The sequence below is a fragment of the Ahaetulla prasina genome, chromosome 6 (genome assembly GCF_028640845.1).
Source record: "Ahaetulla prasina isolate Xishuangbanna chromosome 6, ASM2864084v1, whole genome shotgun sequence".
Taxonomy (NCBI): domain Eukaryota; kingdom Metazoa; phylum Chordata; class Lepidosauria; order Squamata; family Colubridae; genus Ahaetulla; species Ahaetulla prasina.
Genome location: NC_080544.1, coordinates 52,047,766 through 52,061,629, shown reverse-complemented (window position 1 = coordinate 52,061,629; position 13,864 = coordinate 52,047,766). Strand labels below are relative to the sequence as shown.

The following is a 13,864-nucleotide window of genomic DNA, read 5'->3' as shown; positions in this document are numbered from 1 at the left end:
ATAGTTTTGAAAAAGATTGAATATCCATATAGGCGAGGGTTCAGAAATTTCAGAACCACCGATTGGAAAGCAAAGAACTATTAACATGCAATATGGGAAGAGAAAGGAATAAAGCATATAAACATCATTTTATATGTGGTCCAGCAAGGCTGATGAATTGTCACTTCGTTTCGTTTCTGAAAATCACTGCAATTTATTCCATCAGAAAAAAAATATTGGTCTTAGACTGCAGAAAGAGTAATCTGAAATCTAATTTTCTGAAGATCAGTTTAGGACTATAAATAGAAATACACAACGTTTCCTGAGGAAACTTGGATCAGCATAAAACTCTTACCTGTCTAATTATATTGAGATGTTGCTTTTCAGTTTCTGTTCTCTTCTTCAGCTCATCCTTTAAGTTGTCCTTTTCTGAACAAATGTCCAAAATTAGTTCCTGATGCTTCTTGTTTTCTTTAATCAATCTATCCATTAAAACAATTAAAAGAATTGATCAGGCAATGTAAACAGTTGTGAACACAGTCTTCTTGTCCTATTTGAAATTGCTATAGAGACCAAGAGATTTATTTAAGATCTGTGGCGCCCTTCCCCCAAAGCAATAAAATACAATTAAACTCCCACAAGTTGAAATGGCCTGATAAAAGGCCTGGTAAAGAAGACCTGGCCTCTAAAAACAGAAGCCATAGAGCCAACTGTAACCTTCTGGTTGGTTGCATAAATAGGCTTTTTTATAAAAATGAAGTTGCCGGGTATTCATTTAATTGGAACATGTTGTATATTTATTTTTCCTTCCTGCAGTTCTAGGTTACCACAATCATTTTTGACAATCTGAAGACTGTTGTTATGAATTTTTCTGTGCTGTAGGTAGTTCAGTACTCGATTAAAATGGGATTGCTTTATGATTCACTTGGTCTTACAGTTAGCATTATTTTCTCTGTTTATGAGTATGTCTAGGAAGGGTAGTCTGCTACTGTTTCTTCCTCTCATGTGAATTCAATTCCATGTGAGAGAATTCTTAGAAGCTTGGCACTCTGACAAATTAACAGGAATATAGAAATAAACTCCATTTATTTTTCAAAATTCAAAAGCAACAACAAAAGCTCAAAGGAAGGGCCAGACGGGCCAGAGCACATCCTCATTAACCAACTGCCAAGATAATTATCAAACCAGCATCTAATCGCCACAAGCACAAGACAATAGCTTGCCACTCAAAGAAGAAACAATACCACTGATCCTGCCCAAACCCATACAAGGCTGGTAAGGTAAAGGTAAAGGTTCCCTCGCACATATGTGCTAGTCGTTGCTGATTCTAGGGGACGGTGCTCATCTCCGTTTCAAAGCCGAAGAGCCACGCTGTCTGAAGACCTCTCCGTGGTCATGTAGCCGGCATGACTCAACGCCAAAGGTGCACGGAACGCTGTTACCTTCCCACCAAAGGTGGTCCCTATTTTTTCTACTTGCATTTTTACGTGCTTTCGAAACTGCTAGGTTGGCAGAAGCTGGGACAAGTAACGGGAGCTCACCCCGTTACATGGCAGCACTAGAGATTCGAACCGCTGAGCTGCTGACCTTTCGATCAACAAGCTCAACGTCCTAGCCCCTGAGCCACCGCGTCCCTTACAAGGCTGGTAATACCCCCTGTATCTCTTCCATGTCAAAGTGCTGATGATGTTACCCAGTCTGACAATAAAACATTTGTAAGAAGAAAGCCACACTCAGAGAACATTAAGAACCCAGTTTAATTGCTATCTTCACACCAAAGTTGCTTTTTAGATTCAACCACTTTTAAGAAAACAAACCAAAAACTTAACAAATGCAATGATTCACTTAACAAGTGTGACATGAAAACTCATAAAATAGGGGTAAAACTCACTTAACAACATACATTTTAGGCTCAATTGTGGTTGAAACTTGAGCACTACCTGTATATTAAAGAAATTATCTGGACAGAAAAAGCTAGAAAGTCATATAACCAATCAACACAACCTGGGCATCTAGAACAGCTATTCAAGACAAAGGTTATAACTATTAGGTTATAAAATGGAAAAGAAGGAGGAGGAGGAGGAGGAAGAGGAGGAGGAGGAGGAGGAGGAGGAGGAGGAGCAGCAGCAGCAGCAGCAGCAGCAGCAGCAGCAGCAGCAGCAGCAGCAGGTGGATCCTGCATTATTTTGCAAAAGTTCATGATGCTGGTTGACTTTGGGTTCTGCTAATTACATAAGTTTGTTGTTATAGAATGGCTAGTACAGATTAAGTACAGTATGTAAAAGTAAAAAGCTGAAGCTGTAATGCTATGTTATTATACTGCACTAAAAAAATATATATTCTTTCTTTTCCCCCCTTTAACCTACATCTTTTTCTTTCCCCATTTCTTTCCCCTCTTTTTGCACTATTTTCATTTTCAGTTATATTTTACACTTTGATAAGCCTAATAAAAAAATTTCAATTAAAACAAGTTCACTATCCAGGCTCTGCAAAGTGCTTCAGGTATAAGTAGCAATACATTGATTAATCCAAGAACATTTATTTATATTTAATGAATTTATATAGCTACCACTCAATATATGACTCAAAATGGCTAGTCAAATCTAAAATAAATCAATCTTCTTGGATCCAATTACCTTGAAAAATTCATGAAGTATATGCTCATAGGGAATCGCAATAACCATTTAGTGTCTCTATTTTAAATTTGCAACCATGTCTAAAAAATATACAATCATTTCAGATTTCAGTAGACTTTGTATATGCTACTATGCAACAACTAATGCTCTGTCAACTGAAAAAAATTATGATAGGCGAACTGTGTGTTGTGTTTTATCTTTTGGTTGCTATGTTTTAGCAACTGTTGTGTTTACTTCTAGGTTTCTACAGTATCATTTCAACCATTGGATAAAGGTAATTTTATAGTTAAGAATTAGCTATGAAGCTCCAGTGGCCAACTGCAACTTTTCTCTAATATAAAACAGAAGATATAATGATGATTTTGCAAAGGGCTTCATTTCATGTTAAACTAAATTCTTTCTGGTTACACCTTTTATTGCAAGTTCATCTTGTATAGCTAATTATCCCTATCTAACCTTAATTCAAGGTTAGTGTAAAATAAATATCCAAGATATATTGATGTACTATGTTACACTAATTGTCCCATCTGATGACAATGCATCTTAGCAGGTGCGCTGTATAATTCCAGGCAGCCTACGTGGTTTTTAGACTACAGTTTATTTCTTAACCAAGTACTTAGGATCCCATCATAGCAAAGGAAATGCTTGACAATGGAAGATTCTTTATTTCACTTTTCAATGCAAAGTATCTCATCAGCAAAAATTACACTGAAAACTGACTAACACAAAAATTGGGCTGACATTACCTAATTTTTGCAGGTTAATAAGTAACTTGGCCTTCACATTCCCAAAGAATTACCTTAAGGGATTCCTAGATCTCAAAATTTCAAAAATATTTGTCCAACTCTAAGTTTCAGTATGATCATATCATTATGGCTATACAGAAAAAACTTTAAATCTGTTACAGATCACAAAAATGTTTAAGAGGCAGTATGCCGCAATTCACATAGTACTCACTTCTTTATTATGTGCTCTTGCTGTAAATATTTATCTTGAATGCATTTTTCAAATACAGCCAAGGTAGCCTTGGTATTGCACATTCCGTTTGAAAGTGTAGGATTTTTCAACAAATCTGTTGACAGGAGCTCAGATTCAATTTCTTCTAGCAAAGCCTCCTGAGAGGAAGCATTCTCTAGATTTGAGATAAGGTTCTTAGTGTAATCCGTGTCATATGGGCTCTCTGAACAGACCCCATAAGGTCTTTTCACATGATCTTGAAATAGGTCCGTCAAGGATTGATTTTTGTCCTCAGTTTTCAAAACCTGTTGTTCACTTTGTTCACCGGGCAAGCGATCTGCTTCCTTGGATTCTTTTACTTTTAACTCACAGCAGTCTCCGTTAAAATTTGGAGCAGGTTGTGCTTCAATTACATCTCCATCCTCATTTAAATCGATAGATGATAAGGTGGGATCCTGTATTAACTCTTTATTTTCTATGCTTAAAGTGCTTTTTTCACATCTTGTGTCTGCAATATGTACATCATCCTGAATATCATACTTTTTGTCAGCTTCTTCAACACTTGGTAAGTTGGAAGATTCATTACCAATCTTTGATAGGTTGACCATCCTTGGAGTAGTATGCTGTTCTGGTAAGTGTTCATCCATCTTTCCACCAAGAATCTAGAAATAAAATAATCCATATTATCATAAAGGCAAACAAGAGGTAGTATAATCTATGTTCAGGTACAGCATTCTGCTGATTTTTAAATATTATGACAGTGCTTGAACATTAGTTAATTCTATTAACTGAAAGACATGAAGTTATTTTTTAATCTTTTAATCTCTTTTCATATTCCATAATCACACATCACTGAGACAATCTAACCAGAAGAATAAAAAAACACATTTATTTATGCAAATCATTGGACAATTAAATAAATAACCCATATTACCTAGCCCAATCATAGTTGTCACCTTTTTATATAAATATGATGCAAACCAGGAAACCATCCTGGTAGTGAGAACAGCATCCACACCTGGATGACTATTTGGATACATGTCCAATTTACCTGACTGCTAATTAAGCAATTTGTTCTGGCCCAAAAGCCTGTTCAGCCTCTTCCTATCTACCTACTTCCTTTGCAGGATGGGATATCTGGATCTAGAATTGCTGCTTCAATTTCAGCAAAGGGATCATGGTGAAGCTGCTAGGTAGCTGCCTCTCTTTTAACACAGGAGACATAGCAATACCCCTGCCAAACCAATGGCTTCAACACTATCCATCTCCTATCTGCCCCAAAGCACTGTATATGTTTGTAGGAAGAAGATAGGTCTCTTCAAAGAGGAGTTCAAGGAAAACCCCAACAAGGTATGTTCTTCGACTTGTTCAAAACATTCAAACCTCCCAATGATCAAAGTTGAGAGAAAAATTTAATTCCAATTCCAAATTTAACTACAAAGAGTTTTGACTTGATTTTTACCTAGCACAATACAATATAAAGTAAGCCAAGAAAGAGATAGTTATAAGACAGATTAATATATAGTTCTTCCAATAATTAGTAATATGAAGCTTAGTTTTTTTTTTAACCACTGAACATTGACTGCCTTGGTTTGTACTGCACACGATAAAATTCCAAAGGATAAAACAAAATGTTAGACTTATTCACACTGAAAACTCAGAAAAACCTTGTATGCATTATCCACATTTTGATGAGAAACACTATATTTTTATTATTAACAGGGAATATGTAAAATAATGTGAAGTGCTAGTATCTTCTCATTATTTTATATGATTAAACACAACAGGTCTTCCTTGAACCCCAAAACCTGTCTCTTCTCCCTACTTGCATAAACACATACTTGGGGCTGATACAAAAAGAAAATGTTGAAGTCATTGATTTGACAACTGCCAATGCTATAGAGTAGACAAAATATATACAGCAAATATGAAATCTCTTTGAACACTCCACATCTGAGTACCGAGCACAGAAAGGCTTCTTCCTCCCTTCCTATTGCACAATGTGTTAAAAAGTCTAAAGAACAAAGTAAACAGGATGCATTACAGCCAGCTCTTTAATGCTATGAACAAAACAGGATTGGCTAACAACACAAATTTCATTACCTTAGATATAAGTGCACTGGTTGAAGAATTATATTTCCCATTAGCTTGAACACAAGATCTGCAGTATAACTATTCCAAGCCCAATGAAAAATCAAGTTATTCTGCTTTCATGGTATATCACAGATAATCATGAACTTATTCCTGCTCTTAAAATAAAGTATAATGATTCCTAATAAAGTGAGGAGAATCTTACAGTAGAAACATTCAATACTTTCACTGCAAAGTGACCATACCATAGCTACCATCCAAGAGTGCTGGACTCCAGCATACATTATACATACATTATACATACATTATATGAATACACCTGGACAGCTCTCAGCTCTAGTTAGGGAAAGTTCCTGTAGGTTTGAACTCCTTTAAAAGTTGTTCCACTTATTCATGTTAGATAGCACCATCAAAAGTTACTGCAAAAATATTCAGAAACATTAAATCTGATCATCCCCAAATGTAAATTTCAAAAAAAGTATATTTTCTCAAATTTTACATAAACATATTTAGTGCCAATCATTTTTTACACATGGAATAACTGAATTGGAAATATTTGAAAATGAATCTTAAAATACTGATATAAAAAAACAATAGATTTTATAGAAAAAGCTAAAAAAATGGATTTATTCCATTTTTTATTTTATTCCAAATAAAAAATATGAAATAAAATGATAATATAAAATAAAATAATAAAATAAATTAAAATAATAATAAATAAAAAATAATAATAATAAATAAAAAAATAATATAAAATAAGCTGTACTATATTATATTGCTAAACTGTCTGGGTTCATACAGCTTAAATTAAGTTGCTGAATGGTTGTACCATATCAAAATATATACATAATGAAGACTTCTTAACCAAGGAGTTTAAATTGATCCAAAGCAATTATGTGTTTTAAACATCTATTAAACGGGAAAAAGCATTTCTTTTCCATCAGTCATTGGAGGGACTGAAGAAAATAGTTTCAAAGCATAAAGCCAGAACCCATAAGGAATGAGAACTTCCATTATTTCACTTACATTCTTTTCTTCTTCTTCTGCACCTTTGTTTTCTTTTAAACAGCAGGTAATTCTTACCAAAGTTCTAAAACTCTCTACATACTGTTAAAATAATATTTTTCTTTTTAAAAGGGGGAGTGGTAATTGGTAAGCATCTGAACTGTATAAGATCTTTACGACTTCGTTATCATCTTTTGCCTTTTTTTTTTAGAGTGTCCCTGTTTAAAACAGAGCAGAATAATAGAGCTGGAAGGGGCCCTGAAGGTCTTCTAGTCCAATCCTCTTGCTCAAGCAAGACACCCTAAATTACTTCAGTCAAATGGATGTCCAATCTCTTCTTAAAATCCTCCATTGATGGAGGCGCCCACAACTTTTGAAGACAAGCTGTTCCATTCATTAATTGTTCTCACCCTCAAGAAATTTCTTAGTTCTAAGTTGGTTCTCTACTTGATTAGTTTTCATCCATTACTTCTTGTTCTGCTTTCAGGTACTTTGTAGAATACATTGACCCATTCTATCCCTTAGATATTGGAACACTGTTATTATGCACCCCAGTCTTCCTTTTTATTAAGCTAGAATAGAAGTCTTCAAACTTTTCAGTCTGAGGATCACACTGGACATTTGCAAATATTCAAGGGCTGGGAGGTAAAAGTAATTTTAGAAATGAGCGAATAAAATTTAACTGAATGAATTTGCATAATATGACTCAGAACAACAGCAAAAAAGAAACGTGACAACTACGAAATGCCCTGCCATGCTCGTATGGACAAATAATATAATATCAAACACTGGCAAACATACGAACAGAGAAAAACTATGCTGGATCAGGCTAATGTCCAGCCAGTCCAGATTAGTCCTCCCACTACTCACAGGCTAAAGAAACAACTCTTCAGCCAGGTTCCTTTCTTCTTTCTCATCCAGGTGATCTTGACCCAGTTCTGATGGGAGTTTCTTTATGGGGTTGGGGGGATAATTCAAGAAAGCCCACTGAATCACCCCTCCAGCAAAGGAAGCAACCTTCCAGCTGGCTCAAAGCTGGTGCAAATTAGTTGAGATATTTTTTTAAAAAATAAGCAAGTTTACTAACTCGATGTCAAGATGAAATGTCTAAAACTGTCCAAAGTAAAAGCTCATATTAAACAAAACAAACTAAGCTTTGCTCCACTGGTTCCTTTACAACCATTTAAAAACTAAAATACAGGATACATTTTTTAAAATAAAAAAGCATAAATTTCCCATTACTTCAATTTCAAGTCTTGCAGTGCTTGTGCAAGATATAGTCAAAATCATATGTGCAAACTATATTCGATTTGCCTTATAAGAAGGGTGGCATACACATTTAACAAATAAACAAATAACAAATAACTAGAATTGCAGATCTCAAAAACCTAAGGGAGCAAATGGCAATGAAGTGACAGCAAGAGCTGGAGATATTTGAAGATTTTTTTTTCTTTTTAATATTTACTGTAAATATGTTCATAATAATGGATCTGAGCTCTCTCCAGAAAAAAATCATTTAAAAAAAGCAACCCAAAGATTCAGAGACATAAAAAAAGAAGTGTCTCAATATGCATGGAATTTAGATTTATTATTGCACAGAATGATCTGAAGATTTGTAAAAGTATGACTCCAATCCTGCTGTACTTTTAAAAATCTTGGATATCTATCTTCCTTCTCAGGCTTGGGACAGGTAAGTTGTCCAGCCTCTGTTGATTTTCTTCTGATGTCTTGAGTTTGTTTTTTTCCAGTTGTACTATTTCTTTTTTCTTTTTCTTTTATCATTCCTACTTTTAAAGTTTATGGCACCCAGCCTCCTTGAGGTCAAACAGCCACTATATCCAATGAAATAAATGTCTGCATTCCGCAACTTGCTTTTAGTTTATTGCACAAATGCACACAATAAAAAGTCAGTAATATAGAGTTCAGGACTCTTTTCCAAACTGTAAGATTGCAACCTACTTAACTTTTGGCCAGGGGATTCATACAGGAATTCTAATGAACAGAGTTGTGTACTTTGACCAAGGCTTAGTTACAGATCTTCAATTAAAATTACTGTAAATTACTTATGTGTACTGGATTTTGACCAGCCTTGAGATAATGAATAACAAAATGGATTAACACCTGTAACAAAGCAAGTAATATTATATTTTATCATTATGTAGAAATTACTATAATAAATGGATTCTTATTAATGGGGCAAGGAAGGACTTTGAATTTATGTAAAATTGAAATAATAAATATGAACTGTAGTATCACATATATATTTTAAAAATTGTAAAGAATATCTGATTATTTATATTATTGTAGCAGTGAGAATCGTACTCGCACAAGTTTGGAAAATGCCAACTATACCAACAGACTATTTTTGGTATAATTTCCCGAAAATTTTTGAATGTGCAGAAATGGACAAACTTACTATAGAATTACCGTAAATAATAAGGAAGACTCGGAATACTACTCAACTTAGGAAAATTAGTATCAATGGATAGAAATTGAAAATAGGAAATGTATAGAACAAAATAAGACATAAATTGTATTTACATATGTTTGATTAAATAGGAGTATTTGGGAATATATGAACAAAGTTAAGAATTGTGTACTGTCAGATTGATATTGAATTGTAGAATCATTATGGATGTATTTGTGTTATAGATGTATTTTTATTTTATTTGTATTTTAATATTTTAAATGTTAATAAAGGTTTTTTGAAAATTAAAAATAAATAAAATAAAAAGTTGTAAAGAATAATAATGAAAGGAAGATAAAATTATGCCATACTACTTCATGATGTAATTCCTTTATTGAATCATAAAAAGCTCAAAGCTATAATCCTTAGACAATCCTGTGGTAGTTGTGAAGAATACCCTACCTCCAACCCTTGTTCTTTAAGAATGGTAGGTAGGCTTTTATGTGCAGAGTAGAGCATATAAGTAGCACTGAGGAAAACAGTTTGACAAACATATACTTGCAACTACAGCAAACTTTCTTTTCCATTCTACATGATCCATGCTTTATTCATGTTAGACCACATGGTTCTTAGGGTTGGGAGACTGAGAAGATCAGTCCTAACTTTGTGGGTGGTTTCAAAGCTACGCTTCCCTTATTTTTAGAAGTTGGCATCAGAAGAGAATGCAAAGAAATGTGTTCCGAGTTTCATTTCATAATGAAGGAAGATTCTTCGGAATATACAGTATGTAGAGATTTACTTTCCAATAACAGCAAGTTGTTATTTTGTGGTTGAGAAACAAGGCATTCAAGGCAGAAAGTATCACTTCTCTTCATATATATCACAGTATTATATATTAATTTGACATCATACTTTATTCATTAATTCACATTTCTGAGATTAATTTCAAGGTCACCAAATGATGATGTCCACTCCATCCAGCCACTCTGAAAAAACTACTAAACGTTAGCAAAAGCTGCTGCATGGCAGTCCAACTAAAGAGCATGACAGAATCTAATCTGCTTCATATTTTAGAATACTGCCATCCCTCTGTTCTCAAAGGTCTTTCATGCCAACTTATATGAAAAGCAGGTTTCCTTTTCCCTAATGAATTCAGTCTATTCATTCAGTGGCCAATCAAGAAGGAACATGATTCCATTCATGAAAGCCAGCATGAAGAGATAAATCTCTTTGTATCCTCTGAAAAGACCATGTTTTAAACATGAACTCTTCACTAAAATTGCAGATACTTCCCTGCCTAGCTGTTTGACTATTCAGTTCTTCCCAGCTCTTTTCATTTTTTTAATTCCTCTTTCTACATAGATTGCAGTGATTAATATCAAAGCTCTATATTAGATCAGGTACCTGACAATAAAGCAAACATCTGCCATATCAACTGTAAACACGCATATTAATTTCAGATATCACTGTGGACATAGAAACTAGCAACTACATCAACAAACTTTCCTTTCTAGTCCAACTACATTTCCTTACGCTGCATAAATGACACTATGGAATTGCAGTTACTATCAAGGGATTTGCCAGAACTCTAACCTTCGCAGCCTTAAGATCTTAGGAGCACTAACTACACAGTATACATATAAAAACTAATGTAAATGTAGTTGTAAGCAGATCAATGATCACATCACTCTAACAAAGCAACAGAGTTGTATGTTGTTAGTTGCAAAGTCGTGTCCAACCCATCGGGACCCCATGGACAACGGTCCTCCAGGCCCTCCTATCCTCTACCATCCTCTGGAGTCCATTTAAGCTCATGCCTACTGCTTCAGTGACTCCATCCAGCCACCTCATTGGTCGTCCCTTTCTTCTTTTGCCCTCAATCTTTCCCAGCATTAGGCTCTTTTCCAGTGAGTTGTATACTTAATATAATAATGGGACTTGAACAAAAAAATGGAATATTTTTGACCTAAGATTTTCTGCCATATTAGCACAAGAACCATTTTTAAAGAAGTAATATCCTCACCAAGTATTTGATCACGGTAAGTATAACTTGAATAGTAATACATAATTGAGTAATACGTGAACAAACTAAACCAACTAATATTATTTTCAGAAGTTTCTTACAAGTTTTCCAGAGAACTTCTGGATCTCCAATCAGAATAATACAGCAGTATGTTTTCCCAGTGTATTCTGGTATTTAACTTCTGTTTTTTAAAACAGCCTACTGCCTGGGAAGAGAAAAGCAAGGTTATCTAATTCAAAACAATAGTTACATGGCCATCGTACTTCGATATAGCAGATAAAAGCTTTAAGATTTCACAACACATTATTATTGCAGGTAATTGTGATTTACAACCACAACTGAGACCAGTATTTCCATTGCTTGTTGGTTCTTAAGTAAGTTTTGCCCCATTTTATGTATTTTTTTGCCATGGTTGTTTACTTCAGTTGCTAAATGAATCACACGGTAATTAAGCAAACCTGGCTTCCCACATTTGGCTTGTTCGAAACCTGCTGGGTTAGGTTGCAAATGACAATTACATGACCTCGGGATGTTGCAACTATAGGAAATACATGCTGGTTGCCAAACGCCCAAATTTTGATCACATGTCTGTGAGGACGCTGTGACAAATTTAAGTGCAATGATTGGTTGCAAGTCAATTTCTTCAATGCCATTAGAAATTTGAATGATCACTAAATAAACATATTAAGATTAAGCCAAGGACCATTTTTATATATTTTATGTTACATTATCCTTTACAATGATTTAGAAATGTAAATTTGGATGAGGAACGGAAATATATTTCATTAGGTCTCCAGTAGATCACCTTTAAAATAAATGCACAAACCTTTCCAGCTATTCAGGTCAAAGGGTTTGAGTCTTTTAAAATTTTCACTTTATGCCAAAACTCAAAGGAACTTCCAACACTTCAACCATCACTCTCCTTCTTAAGGCCCAGAAACTTAAGCTGAGTTCAAAAGAAGATGGTTGCACAGGAAAAGGTAATTTATATGATGCAAATTGCATTTTTTGATCTACGTACTTGGATATCAACGTAAAAATGCCCATAAGAAAAATTATTTTCTGGGAATTCTTTCAAAGGAAAAGAAACTCTACTACTTATAGTTTCTTTCTCCCCTCTTTAGGTTATTTCTGGGATTCAGGCAAGGTTATTAGCAGTCCTTGCTGGTTTCTGGACTTGGTCTTTTCTTGCAGATTCATCATTACCCAAATTAGATATCATAATTAGCAGTAATGAATGGGGTTTGCTCTTAGTTTATATTCTAATTGCTTGCTCTGTTAGTGTTGGTGGAAGTGGTCTTGGAAGTTCTTTGGTTGGGCTGTTTACTGTTGAATTGTTTGGCAGTTCCTTGGCTGAGGTATTGTTTACTTCTTGACTGTTGGTCTGATGTTAATCTTGGAGTTAATCTATGTTTATCTATGTTGATTAGGGTAGGAAGGTCTTTTTATTCCCTTTCTGGCTTGTTGATTGTCTCCTTTGCACAGTATGTAGGTTTATGCCTATTTGTCTATTGATGGCTAATTTGTCAGAGTGCCAGGCTTCTAAAAATTCCTAGCATTTTTAGACTTGGCTTGGTCTAGGATGGTCACAATTTCCCAATTGAAACTATGGTTAGGTCTGTCATTATGTTGTGAAATTAAAGAGTTTTGATCATGTCTTCTGACTGCTATGGACAAGGCTAGAGGAGACAGCTTCTATATTTCTTTATAGGGATCACAATATATAGTATGCTCGAATAGGAGTGTTCCTACTTTGTTTAAACATGGTGCTCATCTATACTCTTATTCAAATGCTTGTTATTTGAATAATAAAGCTTTCTGAGACAGTGTGAGATGAATATACACTCATTCCAGTTTAGTATACAGTAAGCTCTAATAAAATGGTAAGCTTTTCATGTAGAGTATTATTTACATAGATTGTTTCACTAAGATCTCTTTTTCTTAAAAACACTAGATAGTGAGTGAATGAGTATGATGGGAGGAGAAATACAGACATTTCAAAAAAAAAATCTACCTATATCTTGTCAAAACCCTAGAAAAATTCTTCTTTATAGTAGATCTAGATTTTACAACTCCCCCAAAAGAAAATATATCAGTTAGAATTTCCACAGAAAATTGCACCAAAGGGCCAAATGTTCCATTTAAACCAGAAGCATTCCAACCATGAATCCTTTGAAGTGTGTATCAAATTATTATGGGCTGTATCATGCTAAGGAGGATCAATGTCTATGTTGCATGAACAAGCTAACAGCAGGAACAGGAAATTCTAGCATTGCTTCTGTTTGTTTGGCAAGTAAATGCAAAGTTGCAACCCTGCAGAATCTACTCCCTTAGTGCCTGGGGCACCAAGTTACTAGCTTGTCCATGCAAGGAGAGGAAAACACAAAACAAGCTTTGCATGCCTTATTGTCTTCCATGCCTTAGTTGGATACTCCTCAAAACTGAACTACTGTATTGCTGGCAGGCAATAACAAAATCAGGATTTTCTGCAGCAGAAATTATGAAAATTCTGCAAGCGCACCCATCTATTTAAAATATTGTTTTAAAGTTGATTTATTATAAATTTTCAAAGAAAATGTTTTAGGTTTTTCATATTACATCATTTTTATATGATTATAAGATACTATCATTGTTGCATTTGAAATATGTATCAATAATTATTAGTGGTATAATTGTATCTTGTCCAAGCCTAATTAGAAATAAATCATCAGGCTTGGTGGGGGGATAAGGAAAGGTAAACCACACAAATTCATTTATCATTTTATG

General features: G+C 34.5%; 1 protein-coding gene across 1 annotated transcript in view; it reads right to left on the bottom strand.

The window, feature by feature from the left end:
• CCDC186 (coiled-coil domain containing 186) overlaps positions 1–13,864 on the bottom strand; it is a 51,404-nt gene that overhangs the window by 34,595 nt on the left and 2,945 nt on the right. The window contains exons 2-3 of the mRNA XM_058188600.1: positions 3,573–4,234; positions 335–461 (exon numbers count right to left, since the gene is read on the bottom strand). Coding sequence (XP_058044583.1) covers positions 335–461; positions 3,573–4,219 — 774 coding nt within the window. The 5' untranslated portion in view covers positions 4,220–4,234. The remainder of the gene's footprint in view (positions 1–334; positions 462–3,572; positions 4,235–13,864) is intronic.